The sequence below is a fragment of the Hylobates moloch genome, unplaced genomic scaffold (genome assembly GCF_009828535.3).
Source record: "Hylobates moloch isolate HMO894 unplaced genomic scaffold, HMol_V3 SCAFFOLD_8, whole genome shotgun sequence".
In the NCBI taxonomy this organism is placed as follows: Eukaryota; Metazoa; Chordata; class Mammalia; order Primates; family Hylobatidae; genus Hylobates; species Hylobates moloch.
This window is the reverse complement of record NW_026652283.1, coordinates 48,960,354-48,974,148: the sequence shown is the minus strand read 5'-3', so window position 1 is coordinate 48,974,148 and position 13,795 is coordinate 48,960,354. Positions and strand designations below refer to the sequence as shown.

The 13,795-nt window shown below is 34.0% G+C and overlaps 1 protein-coding gene across 6 annotated transcripts in view; it reads left to right on the top strand.

The window, feature by feature from the left end:
* The window catches only part of SPATA6 (spermatogenesis associated 6), a 127,064-nt gene that overhangs the window by 43,227 nt on the left and 70,042 nt on the right, over positions 1-13,795 (top strand). For all 6 annotated transcript variants that reach the window (XM_032160785.2, XM_032160788.2, XM_032160787.2 and 3 more), the window contains 3 exons: positions 1,062-1,142; positions 5,628-5,921; positions 9,915-10,002. In XM_032160785.2, coding sequence (XP_032016676.1) covers positions 1,062-1,142; positions 5,628-5,921; positions 9,915-10,002 — 463 coding nt within the window. The remainder of the gene's footprint in view (positions 1-1,061; positions 1,143-5,627; positions 5,922-9,914; positions 10,003-13,795) is intronic.

The following is a 13,795-nucleotide window of genomic DNA, read 5'->3' as shown; positions in this document are numbered from 1 at the left end:
GAATGAAACTGCCCTGGGCATAGACTGTATTCTTTAATGTTTTGGTGACTGCGTAATTGTGTGCTTCCAAATATTTTCGCAGATACTTTGTGACTGTCCTTTTGAATTTTACCATTTATCTCTATTTATTTCAAACAGTGTTCAAGGTGGTGATTGAAATGTTAGAAATATAAGCCACATTAATTTCTAGATATGAATGTAAGATACATTATAGGAAAAAATGTTGGCAGAATTAGTAGAGACTTATCTTTCCTATTTTCAAGAACTACATGCCGAGGAGCTGGGCTTTTTGTTTTTGTTTTTTTAAAATTTTAATGGACAGGCCAGACCCAGTGGCTCATGCCTATATTTCCAGTGCTTTGGGAGGCTGAGGCAGGAGGATTGCTTGAGGCCAGGAGTTTGACACCAGCCTGCGTGACATAGTGAGATCCTGTATCTACAAAATAATGAAAAAATTAGCTGAATGTGGTGGTGTGTCCTGTAGTCCTAACAACTTGGAAGGCTGAGGGGAAAGGATCACTTAAGTCCAAGAGTTAGAGTCTGCAGTGAGCTGTGATGGCACCACTATACTCCAGAGACCTTGTCTCTAAGAAAAAAATTAATTGAGAAATACTAATTGTGTATATTTATGATATACAACATGATGTTTGATATATGTATACATTGTGGAATGGCTAAATCAAGCTAACATTTGTTTCTTGACTATGTAGTTAAATATGTCTTAAGTTGTAAAAGTAAAAAGCTGACATTTGTTAAGTATGTTTATATATTTATGGCTATAATATATCATAGTTTAAAAATTTAAAACAGTTTGACAGGGAAATACTTAAAAATGAAAAAATAGACTATTTTATAAAAGTGTAAAATCACTCATGATGGAATTATCAGCAGAGACACTGTGACTTGCTAGCATTTAGCCATACTATGTTGTCTTTATCTTTAATGAAAAGTTCAAACTAACAGTGAAACAGCTGAACTTTGACTTTAGGTCATATTTTTATCATTAATAGTTATCTCTATTTAATGGAAATGTCTAATAATACCCTCTTTTTTCTTCTCAGGGAAATGCTCCAAAGCTGGAATTTTCTACGACTTCAGTGATTACTGAATGTCTGATAAGTTCAAGGAAATGCCGCACTCAGGTTAAAATTATTTGTATAAAGTATTTAATGGTTTAATTTATTTGGTCATATTTGTGGCCTTTTGGCAAGCGTTATTTATTTTGGCTGCAGCTCTTTTCACTTTTTGGGGGGTCAATGTGTAGTTGAAGTACAATAATATAGGTATTTAACAGTTTGGTTACATCTTAGTAAATGTGAGAATGAAGAGCTTGGTGTGTATGATAGAGGATGTCATCTTGTGATTATTATTACTACTATTTTTTTACTTCTTGGACTTTTTGATTTTAGTGCACAGAAATCAAGCTGCCATAAAGATGTTAGGATCAAGTAGTCTCACAGAGATCTAGGCTTCTTTAAATGTTATGGAAGTTACAGGATACTACAAAAAGTTCAAAGGATACCTTTTTTAGCACATGTTACCAGAGTTATCAGACTGGGATACTGGTGTTTAGTGACTATGGATTCTTGACTGTCTCTGATTTCTTGAGGGACTATTGCTTAGTTTGGTGGCCATACTGGTACTGCCAGATCGAGAGAATCTTGGACATTCCAGCCTAAGGATCATCTGTGTCTTTGAAAACAGCCTTTAGTAAGCTGAGATATCTGGATCTAATACTCTGTTTGTCTGACTTCTTGTTTTTCCTTTTTTTTATATATATTTTTCAGACAGGGTCTCACTCTCTTGCCCAGGGTAGAGTGCAGTGGCATGCAGCTTTGACCTCTTGGGCTCAAGCAATCCTTCTGCATCAGTCCCCTTAGTAGCTGGGACTACAGGTGCATGCCACCATACGCGGCTTTTATATTTTTTTGAGATAGAATTTGCCATGTTGCCCAGGCTGGTCTCGAACTCCAGGGCTCAAGCAATCTGCCCACCTCAGCCTCCCAAAATTCTGGGATTACAGGTGTGCACTTATGTGCCTGGCCTAGTCTGACTTATTACTGAGTCACCAGGGTGGCTTACTTCCTTGTCCACAGGTTATCTAATAATGTCCAGATATCACTCATGTGCAGTTGCATTGTGATAGGGTAACAGCGACCTATCTATGATGAAGAGCCAATAATAGGTAAAGCCCAGAGGGCTCAAAAGGGCTGGACTGGGCTTGTCTTGGAAGGAGTGGATTGTTCATTTACTGCATTATCAGTATTCAAGTAAATTTGCTGAGGATGATAACTGTGACTTAGGCCAAGAAAGGTAAAATATAGAATTACTGAGGGGAGCATTCTTACTTTATTTAGAAAGATATTTAATAATTCAGAGTCAGGCTGTAGTTATTTATCTTTTAGATGCAAGCTGAAACACAGCTTTTAGAGCTCTAAAAACTTATGCTTGCCAAATGCAGAGATACGTTATTGACTTGTTTTAGAGATGTGCACTGTGCACGTTGTAAATGGTTAGATATGCTTTGCCTGGACTCAAGACAGTTTTTTTTCTTCACACTGGAGTATGTTCTTCCAATAGATGGATAGAGAAGTCTTTTTTTCTTTTTAACTTTTTGTCTGAAATATAGCATACACATAGAAAAGTACATACATTCTAAGGGTACAGCTTGGTGAAAGCCATTTCTAAATGTAAAGCCATTACCCATTCATACTTTAATTGTACTTATGAACTAACATTTCCCTCTGTAAACTTTTGACAAGAGTCTTCCATTTTATTTTTATTTTTATTTTTATTTTTATTTTTTGACTTGGGATCTTTATTGAACAGAGATACGAGAGAAAAGGCATTGGTGTCAGTATTTAAAGAAATACATTTTCTTTAAATATGCTTTCCAGAAACAGACAAATCTGGGTTCGAGTTCCTCATGAGGCTGCTGTAAAGATTAGGGAATATATGCAATATGCCTGGCATGTAACATTATTAAAATGTTTTTACCTACTGCAAAGTGGAATTCATTATTAAGTAGTTAAATATCAGTAGTAACTTTATGAATATGAATTTGTTAATCTGCTGTATCACATAGCTTTGGTTGTATTACAGACCTCACTAACTTAGTGACTTAAAACAGCAGTGTTTCTCACAGTTCTGTGGATCTGCTGGTTGATTTCTTTAGTCTAGAATGGTTGGCTAGGGATGAATGGTTTAGGATGGCTTTACTCAAATGTCGGACAGTGGCAGATGTTTTGCCCAGGGAAGGATCTTAAATTTCTGGTGATGAGTTTCATTTCAGCTGGGACGAGATAGTCCCATCATCTATCAGGCTAAGAATTCCAGCTCATTCATGTGGTAGCAGGAAGGTTTTAGGAATAAGAGAGGATAAGCACTTTTGAAGTCTCTCTGCTTGTGCTACATGTACTATTTTCCTGTTGTCCAAAGCAAGTCACATGGTCAGTCCATTTTATAAATGGTATAACACAGTCACTTTTTAAAAGTTTTACTAGGCATGAACAGGATCCATTAAGGAATGAGTAGGATTAGACAGCATGCATTTGTAGTAGATAGTATGTAATTTATAACTTTCTCTAGTAGTATACAGTATTAAAAGCTTTAATAAAGATGAGGTTAATTAAGGTTTGATATAATCAGAGGTAGATATATAAGAAAGAACTTTACAGCATTGCTGAAATGGATGATTATGAGTTTAGTTGGGTCTGAAGGTAAGAGATACTAAAAATGTGTAAAGAACTTGGGGGAAGAGTTCTAGGGACTGAGGAGATGACAAGGGCAAGTAACAGATTCAGTGAGTCAAGAAGTAGGTTGAAGAAGAGAGGTTTTGGTCAGCAAGGGATTTTCAGAATTGGGATGCGAGGGATCTGCATATTTATGAAATCCAAGATGGAGTAGAATTAGATAATTAAAGCTAAAAAACAGAAACTCATGATTCCAAGGTCTTAGAAAGATTCATTGCTTGAATGTTTTAGTAAACTCGAAGATCGTTTCTAGTGCTGACATTCCTTGCTTCTGTAAGTCTGTGATGTCATAGAGATGGGTGAAATGGATATGGTAGAAAAATTCTGAATTACTTTTTGAAATCATTGAACAAGGTGGAGAAGGTCCAGAAGCATACCACGAACTACAGAAGAAGGAAAGATGGAGTAATCTGATGCAACTGGTCTGTATGAAATGCATAGACCATTGCCTTAGCTGAAACTTACTTTTCCAATTAGGAAAATTAATTTTCTTTCCTGTGTGTCCACTTAAAAAATTTGACTCTTCTTCATCCTATTCACATTTGTATTTTATTCACTTAGTTACCCTTAGCAAGTCAAGAGAGGTGTTGAGGAAGTAGAGCAGGAGGTAGGATTGGTGGCTTTTAAAAGTGATTAAAGTTAGGAAGACATTTAAAAATTCTCTGCAGTCCATTTTCTTGAATTGAAAAGCTTCTTATAACTCTGGATAAAGTATGAAGAAATATTATATTACTTGCTTGTAATCCAACTATTAAGGCATTTATAAGGCAGAGATTATTTGAATAAGATGTTATTCTAACAATAAAAAAGTTAGAATTATCGAATTTTAGCCTCAAAATGTTTAGATTGCTAACCAGTTTTATTAGATAAAATGTTATTAAGTTTATAATTTTTTTATGTTTCTAATTTTATAAAAAATATGGGACCAGAATTAAGATGGTATGTTTATCTGTCATTGTGAAGTTACAGCTTGGAAGGGAGCTTAAAAGTATGTATTACAATCCAAATAACACATTTCATTAAAATATGTAGAGAGTTCTTTATGTTTTTGTGTTGTACATATATATATAATTATAGCAGAAGGGATGAAACTTATTTTTATAGTTTTACCTTTAAAGATTTTGTAATCAACTAATTTGGCATGTATTTTTAACATTACTAAACATAGTTCTCTTATATAGCCAATTACATGAATATTTAAATATATATGTAACCAATGTTTGTACTTTTTTAGTATACTGAAAAATAATTTTTTTGACTTTGTTTCTTTAATTTTTCAAGTGATTAAGTATCGGGCTTTAATTTTTATAAAGTCCTTGTTAGTTGGACCTAAGGAAGTTTGAGACAATGTACTTTAATAACTACTGCAGAAAGAGTTATCTAGGAGAATGTGGATTTGACTTATCCCAGGATCAGCACAGATAGGAAGGACTGATCTAGTTGGCTTTGATAGATTTTGTGTGTCTTATTTAAATTTTTAATTTTTTTCCCACCAACAGGAATTTTATTTTATTTTATCTTATTTTATTTTATTTTATTTTATTTTATTTTATTTTTATTATTTTTTTTAGAGAGTCTCTCTCTGTCGCAAGGGGGGTGCATGCGAGCTCCGCCTCCCGGGTTCACGCCATTCTCCTGCCTCAGCCTCTCCGAGTAGCTGGGACTACAGGCGCCCACCACCACGCCCGGCTAATTTTTTGTATTTTTTAGTAGAGACGGGGTTTCACCGTGGTCTCGATCTCCTGACCCCGTGATCCGCCCGCCTCGGCCTCCCAAAGTGCTGGGATTACAAGCGTGAGCCACCGCGCCCGGCCGCTCCAACAGGAATTTTAAAAATCCCCTTTGACCAAGTTAATTTTTATTTTTTATGTTTAGGATAAATTTACTTACCATTTGGCTCCAGTTGAAAAATCACATGGCAGACTGCAAAACAGAACATCAAGATCACAAAAGAAAAAATCCAAGTCACCTGAGAGAAGTAAATACTGTATAAATGCAAAAAACTACCAACAGCCTACAATTTCTTCAAAATCACACTCTCCATCTCCCTACACTAAAAGACGCATGTGTGAGCTATCTGAAGACACCAGGCGGCGGCTGGCCCATTTAAATCTGGGACCCTATGAGTTCAAAAAAGAAACAGATAAACCTCCATTTGTGATTAGACATGTATGTGTTCTCTTAAGCATTTCTATTTGAAACTGATCAGCTTTTTTTCCCCAAAAAATGTTATTCTGAAATGTCTTTCAACTTCTAGCTTATATTAATAACACTTTTCTCTCCTGACTCCTACCCTAGCAGTCTAACATGGGAAATTAATTTAGAATGAAAGAACTTGCTTTTTTTCAGTCTTCAGACCTGACAGAGATCAAGCTGTGTTATGAATGCTATGTTTAAATCCTCTCAGTACCGGTTTCCTTTCTTATACAGTAGATAGCATAATAACGCTACCAACTGAACTTGGTTGTAATTGACATTAGTACTAAAATGGCAGAGTAGGGCTTTAAAAGAGAACCAAATATTCTTTATGAAAAAGAAGACCCTCCTTTTTTAAATTATAAAAATTAAAATGGAAAGTAAGTTTCCTTTTAAATTACATCCCTTGGGTAAGCTTTGTATAATGGATCTTCAAAGCAAATTATTGTTTGATGGTTATGGGAAGGCCTTTGAAAATGAAAAAAGTTCATTTAAGGGTAACCTAGTTCTAGTCTTTCTGTACTGAATTGTACTTTTGATATAGTTGAAATTTAGAGTCTTGTGTTTATATGATTATCAAGTAGACTTTGGCTAAATTTAAGGGTTTGTAATCAGAATGTTTAGGAAAGGACTCCCTCAGAATCTTCATAGTTTCCTGAATTTTTATGAAGTATTTTTACCTTAAAAGCAATTCTTTACTGAAAGCTTTCAAACTAATAAAAATATGGATTAATATTATATATACATATATAATAATACTGAACCTCAAGATTTAAGTGCTGATAGAAGCAAAATAACTTTTTGGGATATCTGTAAAAATATTTCTGACTAATGTCTTTAATTCACTTTTTCTAAATTCTAAAATGAATTCATCCAACATGTAAATATGCCCCTTTGGTGGTCTAATAACTTTGAACATACACAATCTGAAAGTTCAGATTTTCTTTATAATACCTTTTTAAAACAATTTAAATATTGTCTTAAGCAGCATTTCATTCCACCTATATTTTGACTATGAGTCTTTTTTTTAACTCTTAAGTAACAGATTGTTTTATCATAAAAGAAAATTTATAGTATAATGGATACTTTTCAGTGGCAATATTTTATTGAGGTTATTGTGACTACTTTTCTCATTTCTACAGAATTTGATTTTAACTTTTGGTCACTTTTTTGTTGTTGTTTGACCAATATTCAGATAATATTTTAGTTGCATATTTGGTGACAGTTTTAGAATGCCTTTAATTTTAAGTCTTCCCACAATTACAAATTAAATTGAAAAGAAAGGATATACTATGTTTTCATCTGAAGGAATAGTAACATTTTAATTAAAATGCTATGTACAAAAATAAACTGAAATATTTTAGGGGTAAGCCACATTAAAATTGTTTGGAAAAATAACTGCTTTTCTTTAAATGTTTGTTTTATTATTACTTTTTATGTCAGTATTTAGAATGGAACAATTCTAATATTGCTTGATGCAAACTTTGAAATTTGTATTTAAATGGTTTCCCTCCCTAGCTTTTCAATAAGCAGAAATGCCTACTCCTAAGTCTATACTTAGAAAATTGCTTACATTATTAAATAGGAAAGTGGATTTTCCAATTGTATTTGTAAACATAGAGATTTTTTTTTCTCCATAGCCATTCATGGTTTTAGAAGCACTTAGCAAATTGGTAACCAAACACAATTTTAACTTAATACATGCATATGCAAAATGTAACACTTTTAGGAAAGACATTGTAGTCAATGTACATGGTATGAAAAGTAATCTTAAAGAATAAGGAAACAGTTTTAAGAAATCAATTAGCATGCTTCCAAGATTCTTTCATCTTAAAGAATAAGGAAACAGTTTTAAGAAATCAATTAACATGCTTCCAAAGAAACTGGTGCAATTATCCTAGAGGAGTAAAACAGCCTTTTTATTTTCCATTTACGCAGAATAAGATCTTTTCTTTTTCTATTGTGGTAAAATATACATAAGTTTACCATTTCGAATTTAAAGTGTACAATTCAGTTGTTTTAAGGATGTTCACAGTGTTATGCAGCTATCTGGTTCCAGAATTTCTTCATCTCCTAAATGGAAACTGTACTTATTAAGTATTCACTCCCCATTCCTTCCTTTCCATAGTCTTGGCAATCACTAATCTGCTTTCTTTCACTATGAATTTGCCTATTCTACCATTTCATATAAATATAATTGTACAACATTTGGCCTTTTGTGTCTGGCTTTTTTCACTTAGCACAGTGTTTTTGAGGTTCATCCATGTTGCATATATCAGTACTTGATTCCTTTTTATGGCTTAATTATATCCTGTTGTAAGACTATATACCACATTTTACCCATTGTGTGGGTTGTCTTTTAAAAAATTTTGTTTTTTTAAATTGTGGTTATATATATTATAAAATTTACCATTTTAACCATCTTTGAGTGTGTAGTTTAGAAACATTAAATATATTCATGTTGTTATACAACCATACCACCATCTATCTCTAGAACTTTTTTCATCTTGCTAAACTGAAGCTCTGTGCCCATTAAGCAATAACTTTGCATTCCTGTCTCCCCCAACCCCTCACAACCACTACCATTCTACTATTTCTATGAATTTGACTACTCTTGGTACCTCATATAAGTGTGATTATACATCATGTGTCCTATTTTGATTGGCTTGTTTAACTTAGTATAATATTCATAAAGATTCATCTATGTTATAGCATATGTGAGAATTTCTTTCCCTTTTACAGTTGAATAATATTCTCTTATATGTATATACTACATTTGTTTGTTCATTCTCCTCTTGATAGACACTTGGATTGCTTCCATCTTTTGAATATTATGAGTAGTGTTGCTGTGTCACAGTGTGTACAGTGTCAATAATGCTGCTGTAAACATAGGTGTACAAATATATTTTTGAGGCCCTGCTTTCAACTCTTTTGGGTATATACCTAGATGAAAAATTGCTGAGTTGTATAGTAATTCTGTTTTAAATTGTTTGAGACCCTGACATAGTGTCTTTTATAGCAGATGTACCATTTTGCACTGCACACCAGCAAATTCCAAGTTTTCAAATTTATTCACATCTTCTCCCATAGTTTATTTTCGTAATAGCCATCCCAATGGGTACGTCACTATGATTTTGTGGTATCTCAAAATTACAGTGAAGTAGTATCTCACTATGATTTTTATTTCTATCTCCTTAATGATTAGGATTGTTGAATTTTTTCTTTTCATGTTGTTATTGGCCATTTGTATAACTTCTTTAGATAAATGTCTATTCAAGTTCATTTTTAAATCTATTTGTTTTTGTTACTGAGTTGTAGGGGTTCTTTATTCTGGATAATAACCCCTTAGCAGATAAATGATTTGTAAATATTGTCACTGATTCAATGGGTTGCCTTTTCATTCTGTTGATATTATTTTTTGATGCATGAAAATTTTAAATTTTGATGAATAGGGATTTTTTTTACACATTTGTATCATTCTTTTTGCTTTTTGTTAGGAAATGTGGTTAACTATTATTATATTAAGCTGTAGATCACTGAGCATGCTGGGCTCTGAAAGCCAAATAAAGACTGTTTGAATTCAAAATGTGCATGCTAAGGAGGTAAGAAGCAAATGGCTAGACTTTTAAAAATATGGCAAAGTATATTGCTCTTTTTTTAACCTTGTGATGGAAAGCAAACTAGGCACTGGAGTAATAAACTTTTCAATTCCAAGTCTGTTCATTTTAAAATAGGCACATATATATATATAATTAAAAATTTTTGAAGTTAAATTTCAATTTTATTTTGCAACGAACAGCAAAATACTTGAATAAACTCTTTGGAACATGCCTGACTCTCATGGGCACCATCATGTTTCCCTGATTATATATGCTTTCTGTACTCTAGTAGTTTTTCTGGTGCCATGAGATTGAAAGTCTAGGAATGTTTAAACTCTCTTTTACATAAAAATCCTGCTTCCTCTAGGTTGATCCCCCAAGTCCCAGGGCTGATACTTTATTTGGATCTTCTGGAAGAGACTGTGAAAGAGATGGATGGTCAAGGGTGCACAATGGTAAGCTAGAAGTTATCTTTATTCATTGCCGTAGTTGCCTGAGCTACAATCAAGCCTTTAATTTGGCATCAATTAACAAAAACAGAATGTTTGTTACATTATTGGATAATATTGTATAATGTAGCTTTTTACAACTTGTATGTTGTAAAAAGTAAAAAGTAACTATATAGTTACTCTCTAAGATACTAGGATTTCTGTGCTACTATAAATCATTTCCCACCTTGAGACTTAGAATATATATATTAACATGTTAAAAAATGTGATATATTCTAGTAAAAAATGACTTGATTAATTTACTTTTACTCAACATTTTATAAACTTGACTGTGGAACCTTTTTCTCACCAAGTAATTTTAACTACATTGTTAGGAATGGTTTTTCATCTTTAGCTCTAGTAGTCCTGTGGTTAGATAAGTTGCTTAAGTTCAATATGAAGATAATTTTTATGAAGAAGGTTAAATAGTATTGTATAATTAAGGGTATTGAGTGTTAATATCTGTAGACATTGGCTAGTGAGTTCAACAAGTATTCCCTAGCAGCCTTTAAAGTTAATTTACTACATACTGAGAAAGTCATAGAGGAAGAAAAATGAGATTGAGTGAAAAAAAATAGAATCATTAATAGAATCATTACATTGAGTGAGCTTCATCTCTATTTCTAACCTGTTGTGTGTAATCTCTTCCTTTTTTTTTTTTTTTTTTTGAGACGGAGTCTCACTCTGTCGCCCAGGCTGGAGCACAGTGGCGCACTCTCGGCTCACTGCAAGCTCCGCCTCCCGGGTTCACGCCATTCTCCTGCCTCAGCCTCTCCGAGTAGCTGGGACTACAGGCGCCCGCCACCACGCCCAGCTAATTTTTTGTATTTTTAGTAGAGACGGGGTTTCACCATGGTGTCGATCTCCTGACCTCGTGATCCGCCTGCCTCGGCCTCCCAAAGTGCTGGGATTACAAGCGTGAGCCACCACACCCGGCCATCTCTTACTTTTTTGACGATGAAATTAAACATTCTTTTCTGAAAACATGCAGAGTTTGTGCTTGTTTTTGTTTTTTAGCACGAGCAGGGAGATAGATGTGATAATCAACAGGTCTTTTATATCCACAATAGCAGATTATGTGAAATTAGAAACAGATGTTACACACTGTTTTCCCTCTTGGAAGAAGTTTATGGACATGGAAAATGAGCTTTAGGAACGAGCCAGTGTAAAGTAACTTCAATATAGATGTTTCTTTGGAAGATTTTTTGGGAACACTTAAGCATCTGATTTTTCTTGACAATTACATACTTGCCAGCAGAACTGTTGTGGTTTCTAATAACTTTTAATCAAAGCAGTCAGTTGCCTATGTAGAGGTATAATCAGAGAGATCAATAATGAGTTGTTTTCTTTTAACTTTTTATTTTGATTTTGACATAATTTCAGACTTACAGAAAAGTAAAGTAGGACAAAGGATTGCCATATAGCTTTCACTCAGAATCCATAAACAATAATATTTGCTTTTTCTTTCTCTTTTTCCTCTGTCTGTATATGAGTCTGTGTATAGAATTTTTTGACAGGGATATTATTATGGACTGAATTTGTATGCCATAAAAGTTGGTATGTTGAAGCCCTAGCGCCTAATATGGTGGTTTGGAGATGGAGGCTTTGGGAGTGATTAGGTTTAGATGAGGTCCTGAGAACAGGGCCTTCATGATGACATTATTGTCCTTACAAGCAAATACACCAGAGAGCTTGGTCTCTCCTTCTTTCGCTGCCATTTGAGGACCCACCTAGAATGCAGCCATCTACAAGAGAGGAAGAGAGAACTTACCAGAACATGGCCATGCTGGCACCCTGATTTCTAATTTTCAGTCTTCAGAACTGTGAGAAATAAAATTCTGTTCTTTAAGCTACCCAGTCCATGATATTTTGTTATGGTAGCCTGAGCAGACTAATTCAGACAATATTTTATGTGATTAACACGAGTTAATTAACAATGTAGCAGATTAACAATGCTATAATAATATTAACTAATCTATAACGCTAAATCAGATTTTGCCAGTTGTCCTAATAATATCGCCATAGCAAAAGAAATATCATCATACATAGCATTCAGCTGCCATGCCTCTTTTGTTTTCTTTAATATGGATTAATTCCTTAGTCTTTCATTGTGCTTAATGACATTGATAATTTTGAAGGGCATAAGTCAGCTATTTTGTAGAATGTTCCTCAGTTTGGGTTTGTTTGATTTTTCCTCATGATTAGATTCAGATTATTTATTTTCCCCCAGAATACAACAGAAAGTGATGTGTTACTCTCAGTGCATCACACCAGGAAGTATGTGGTGTTTGTCCACTACTGGGGATGTTAATTTTTTTTTTTTTTTTTTTTTTTGAGATGGAGTCTGGCTCTTTTTTGCCCAGGCTGGAGTGCAATGGCGCTATCTCTGCTCACTGCAACCTCCACCTCCTGGATTCAAGCAGTTCTCCCTGTCTCAGCCTCCTGAGTAGCTGGGATTACAGGCATGCACCACCACGCCTGGCTAATTTTGTATTTTTAGTAGAGACGGGGTTTCACCATGTTGGCTAGGCTGGTCTAGAACTCCTGACCTCAGGTGATCCGACCATTTCGGCCTCCCAAAGTGCTGGGATTACAGGCATGAGCCACCGCGCCTGGCCCGGGGATGTTAATTTTACTCATTTGATTAAGATGGATGTGCTGGTTTTCTCCATCAAAAAGGTGCTATTTCTGTCTTTTGTAATTGTGCAGAGATACTTTGAAACTATGTAATATCCTATTAAACCTCAACATTGACTCCTTTTGCATATATCGATGACTGTTGCCTGAAACAATTTCCTACTGTGATATTTGCCAAATAGTGATTTTTAAAAATTCTATTCCTCTTTGTACATTTAATAACTGGATTTCTAGAGCTTTTCCTTCTTGTTTTTCTGATCTTAATTGATCTTAATGTCCCTCCCCCCCCCTCCACTTTTTTTTTTAACTACGTTTTTTCCCCTGGCTGACAACTGAGCAGTACTTACCAACTTTTGGGTTCTCATCAACCATTTAAATACATATGGGAATTTCTTATGGTAGGATCTCTTACACATAGTGAATTTTCACTTTTGATTTTACTTTAATAGAAATTCTTCTTGAACATTTTCTTGCCAAATTATCTTGTCTAATATTTATTAAGTTTTTATAGGATGCAATTTTCACCAACATTTATTGCTTTAGTCCTCAAAATAATCACGTGAAGATGGATTTAATTATACTTGAGAAAAATGGCAGCAGTTTAGAGAAGTTATGTGACTTGATAGTTACAAATCTAGAATCCAGGTCTTCTAGCTTCTAGCTCCTTCTTTTCTACCAGTCTCATACTACTTTCTCTACTTTCATTAAGGTGTATTTTTTAAAATAAAATTTTCAAGCACATTGTATCTGTTACTGCCATGTTATATAATTCTAATTGTAATTTGTGCAGTCCTTTTGAAGAAACTCAATATCTCTTGTAATATGAGACTTTTTGTAAGCTTTATCTAGTTATTTGTGTATTTGAAGAGGAAATCAAAGACATCCATCCTGACCTCTTTTTACATTTTGCTTAGTAATTTAGGAAATATGTTAGACTCTGTCTCTCCTCTTAGAGGAACCTTCTTTTCTTCTCTTCATTTGAAGATTCTTTTATGAGTCTCATTTCTATACAAGATCATAATATTTTGTGAACTTCCATTAATCCCTTATCAGATGATTAACTGTCACAAAGTAAAATAGAAATAACATTTCAAATCCTAATATGTCATATCTTGAGTAGACA